Raw genomic sequence first — 4,620 nt, 5'->3', positions numbered from 1 at the left:
AAAGGTATTTTAAATATTTTTATGTGAACATAATTGTCTGCCTTTCCTGTACTATGACAGTTCCCTCAAAAAGCTTCAGTCTTATGCTCTTAGCTTATTAGGGAAAATTTCAAGCGGATCATGTTCAGTTTTCTAGAACAGTAAAGTCCTGTGTCACTGGCTCTCCAGTGCTGAGAGCCCGAGCTGGTTTCTGCGACTGGTGTAAGTCTGAGCATATATTCTGGATTTGCATTGATAACGTGCTACCTCTGTATGGCTCCTGGCAGGTTCCTGAAATCTAATCTCGACAGTCTCTGGAAAGAGCCAGAGAGAGACAGTTACTGTGAAGGCAGGTTCTTCAGCACAGTAGACAAGCCAGCAATTTATGGTGCAGTTTCCAATTAAAAATGCAGGCTCAACCCTCAGCTCTGCTAATTCATTGCTAGGCTACTCAGGAGCAGCTAGGCTATCTTCCCGAGGCTCAGTTTTGTCCTTTGTAAGAGGTGCTATTAACTTCACAGGTTATTGTAAACATCCAATGAGGTGGAGTGGAAACGTGGAGCTTCATCCTACCCTCGTTTCCTCACTGAGTCCATTTTTCTCTAGCACTGAAGCTCACAAGTTACCACTCACTTCGCTCCCTTTTTCTGGCTCTCACTTCTGCAGGTCAGACAGAAGAGCACTGCAGGGCTGCCCAGCACTTTACCCTGCCCTGGCAGCTGCACCCAGAAGGAATCTCAGTCTAATCTCCTGACCTCACCCCTAGGAACTGATCTCGCTCTCTAGGAGCCACTCAGAGCTCGAGGTCCTGCTGGCTGGTGGAACTCAGCTCCAGTGTCCCTTGTGGACTGCTGCTGTGTCAGGAGGCAGTCGAATGCCCTTTCATCCTAGCACTTGGGCAAGGCGGCCCAGGGCCAACGGAGGTTCTGTGGCAGGAGGTTACAGCAATTCAAAAGATCAAAACACGTTGCAGTAAAACATCTCAGCATCTTAAGTTAATCTACAACTAGTGAGTACCTAGCAGTTGTGCACTGGGGATTGCCTGCCTGAGACTCAACATCCCAGTTATCACCACAGTCATCTGTAAATAACAGGCCAGCGCTGCCCACACAGCCTCCTCGTGGGAACCACACTTCCCAGTTCATGGTGTGGCCTCTGGTTAAGTGAGCAACAAAGCTAAGCTTCCTTTTCCCTACTATCCTATCTTCTTCTCTCACACTTCTTCTTCTCATGCTGGTTTAATACCACTGAAAATTATTTTAATGATATAGACATTGTAATGCTATCATTTTAATTGTTTCAATGACATAGCTATTAACATTGGGTTACATTTCACGGTTTTACAATTTCCTGCCACCGAAAGATGTTAAACAATGCATTTAAAGTGCTGTAAAAGCACTTTGCCCTTCTCACGGGACCTGCTGCTTCTCGAATCCTCTGCTTGTGCATGAATCAAAGCCAAGTTACAGTCTCTATAACGTATAATGCAGTTTTTATTTCATTACTCTAAGGCAAAGGGCATTTCATCACCTGACTATCATCATCCAATTAGTGTACAGAAAGCAACCAGGCTCGCAGGCGTGGAGACACAGGCTGCTTCTGTCACCATGGCACCCTAAGCAGACACTTTCGTAAACTATTTGGCTCAAATTGAAAAAGAGCAAAACATTTTGGAAGTAAAACATCTCACTATTTTAAATTAATTCACAATAAAAATGTAGACAGAAGCTCATGTTCTGAAGGGTTCCATTTGCCATCCAAGGACAGGAGGGCTGGACATGCTGTCTCAGTTAGTTCTCTCCTTGATGGGACAAATATCCGACACCCAAAATGAGGGAGGGAAAGGGTTTTAGCTCAGTCAGCAGAGGCTTCCGTTCCTACTCGGCTGGCTCCAAGGCAGCGTGGCACAGGGCACAGAGCAGCTGTGGTGGCAGCGGCCAAGATCAAGCGAGCAGCAGGAGTGGCAGCAGTCCAGGCAGCTAGCTAGCCTCTCTCCCTTCCTCACGTCGTCATGCAGAGTATATTCCCATAAGCCCAACATTGGACCAGGAATCAATCACAAACCCCAGAAGCCGCCCTCCCCGTGACTGCTTGAGGCACTGGGGGGACATCCAGGCACAGACCAGGACAGCTCCAAACTCCTGTGACCTATAGCTCTCAAGGAGGAAATCACCGCAAGTGTGGGCAGTGGGTGGGCAGTGAGGGGCAGGCTCCGGGCTCAGTGGGGTGCCGCACGCACGGGGTGGCCCTTCAGGGGCCTGTCAGCAGCTCTACGCCTGTGCCTCAGCCTGGGCATGTGCCTCGGCCTGGGTCTAGGCCTGGGCCTGGGCTATGAGGATGGTACTGAGGTGCTTTGCCTGAGTGCTGGGCTACATAGTTTAAGTGATACCCTTCTTACCCAAGCAGGTGCACAATGCTTCATAGAAAAAAATTAATAAAATATTTATATAGCAAGTTACCCTGTAGAATTTAAAATTAGTTAAAAATTTAAAAAGCTCTGGGCCGTTTTCTTATATTTTCTGAAGATAATGAAAACGCCACAAAGATATAAAGCAACACTTTCGTAATATACTTTTAGGCAGAGACTTTGGAATGAATGGTTAAAATACACTGTACTTTTACTAAAGTTTCTAATGAAGTCTCTGTATGAAGGAAACAGTTTAGTCACATGTATTTCTTTAACTATCACCATTTTAAAAAGTGTTTACAAAGGAAGTCCATCAATAAGAAATGAAGTATAACTAATGTCATAACACAGAACACCTGCACTGTGCACTACGCTACTGCCCTAGAGAACACACACATCACACTCCAGTTCTGCACCTAAGAAATCCACTGGCATGGTACAAAACCGGCTGCAGCATTCCTCGGGCAAAGGTTTGAGATGATAGCATTCATTTATTTTTGTGTATGAAGTTCCCAAATTTCTGCATAAACCCTCGAAACTTGTTTTCATGGGGCTGATAGGCTTGATAAATGCCAGCATTATAGCTCAGCATAGGGCTGGCCCTGCCGTAACTGTTGCCTATAGACGCTGTCTTCCTCTCCGGATGGCTCCCGCTGGTGTTCGCAGCGCTGCCCGTTGGTTGAATGGAGCTCTCGATCTTACAAAATGGCTCAAAACGACTGTAAACACGCTGGTTTGTTGAGTGAGATCTCAGCAGCTCACTGGGCTTCGGCCTCGGGGAAGGGGGTAATCTCCGGTCAGGGGCCACAACTCCATGCTTCTCCCTGGAGTCTCGGTACTGAATCTGCTCAGTGTTAAACCTAGGGGTGGAGGCGTTCCCTCCGCGCTCCGAGAACTTCCTTTCAGCTGGACTTGGGGGAGGCTTTAGTTTACTGCTCTCATCTGAGGAGGAACTGACGCCCTGACGCGGGCTACCTGCTGCCACATCCTCCTTGCTCCTGTGGAGGCTGCCTTGAGAGTTTGAAGAAGAGGAGCGTTTCCTTCTTGGAGAGGAATCCACTTTGGGTTCGGATTTCTTTGGTCTTTGATTCTCTTCCCCCTCAGAAACTAATGTGTCAGAGCTACTGCACATTCTATAGAACGCAGACGCTTTGGTTTTCGATAGATTCTCTTTTTTTTCTGGGGTAAGGCTAAGAAAGGACCTTAACTTCTGAGATCCCTTTTTCAAAAACCCTGGAGAGCCCTTGGCATCCTTCTTTGACGTGAGGTCCTTGCTGGGCTCCTCTTTATTCACATCTAGTAAAGCAGCAATGGAAATGGACTTGGTGGTGCCCCCGGGGGGGCCCCTCTTGGTCCCCTCTTCCTCCTCCTCCTCCTCTATGTTGTGGGTCACATTGTGCATACTTTTGGAACTTTTCAGCAAGTCCTCTTTGGGCTTTTCTGGCTGTCTAACCCGGTTCCTCATGAGTGTGCTGTAGACGTAATTCTTACTGTTTCCATGATCTAAGCCTGATTTTGAGTGGTCAAAGGATGGAAAACTTCGTCTTTTAAGCAGATTTTCATGCTGTTGACTCTTGAACTTTTCTGTCTGCTTGTCCACGCCCAAGCCTGCATGCACATAGTGGCTCCCTTCTGTGTGGCTCTCCGCTGTTTGATCAAAAACCGCTGGCTGGTGCTCGGGAATCGGCAGCACCTGGGGCTTTGCAGCCTCTGCCGGTGTGGCGATCTTGGGGCCTGACTCAGGCAGCGGTTTCTGTGTCACACGCCGTGCGTCTGCAGGGCTGGCGGGGGTCGGCCTGGGTCTGTCACTTCCCTGGGAACCAATGATAGTCGAATTCGAGGAGTCCGTTGTGCAGCTGTTAACCTCCTGCTGCTCCGGTAAAGTTGGTTTAAAGGCCAGAGAGGAGCGAAGGCGGGAGTGTGCGTAGCGGGCGCTGGCTTGCAGACTCTCGGGACTCTCGCAGGCTTCCCCTCGATCGGCCGAGGCCACGCCGTTGGAGTCCGGCCCCGCTTCCGAGGTGTCGTTCAAGTAGGACTCGATCCTGCGGTTCCGCAGGAAGGACTTGGTGGTGCGCTCCAGCGTGGGCATGCGCTGCTGCAGCAGGCGCACCTGGCTGTCGGTCCCGTTGAAGGACCTGCGCACGGCGGAGTTCCTCTCGGGCAGGTGGGCGGCTCTGCGCTGGGCCAGCCGGTCGGCGAAGCTGGGGGCCGCGGGGCGCGGGAGGCCGGCGGGG

The 4,620-nt window shown here is 49.7% G+C and overlaps 1 protein-coding gene across 1 annotated transcript in view; it reads right to left on the bottom strand.

Annotated features, from left to right (window-relative positions):
• Window positions 1–2,873: 2,873 nt before the first annotated feature.
• Fam83b (family with sequence similarity 83 member B) overlaps window positions 2,874–4,620 on the bottom strand; it is a 75,762-nt gene continuing 74,015 nt past the window's right edge. Inside the window, exon 6 of the mRNA XM_004644628.2 lies at window positions 2,874–4,587. Coding sequence (XP_004644685.1) covers window positions 2,874–4,587 — 1,714 coding nt within the window. The remainder of the gene's footprint in view (window positions 4,588–4,620) is intronic.

This window comes from Octodon degus, unplaced genomic scaffold (assembly GCF_000260255.1).
Source record: "Octodon degus isolate 3935 unplaced genomic scaffold, OctDeg1.0 scaffold00205, whole genome shotgun sequence".
NCBI classification, from domain to species: Eukaryota; Metazoa; Chordata; class Mammalia; order Rodentia; family Octodontidae; genus Octodon; species Octodon degus.
This window is presented reverse-complemented; position numbering and strand designations above follow the sequence as displayed.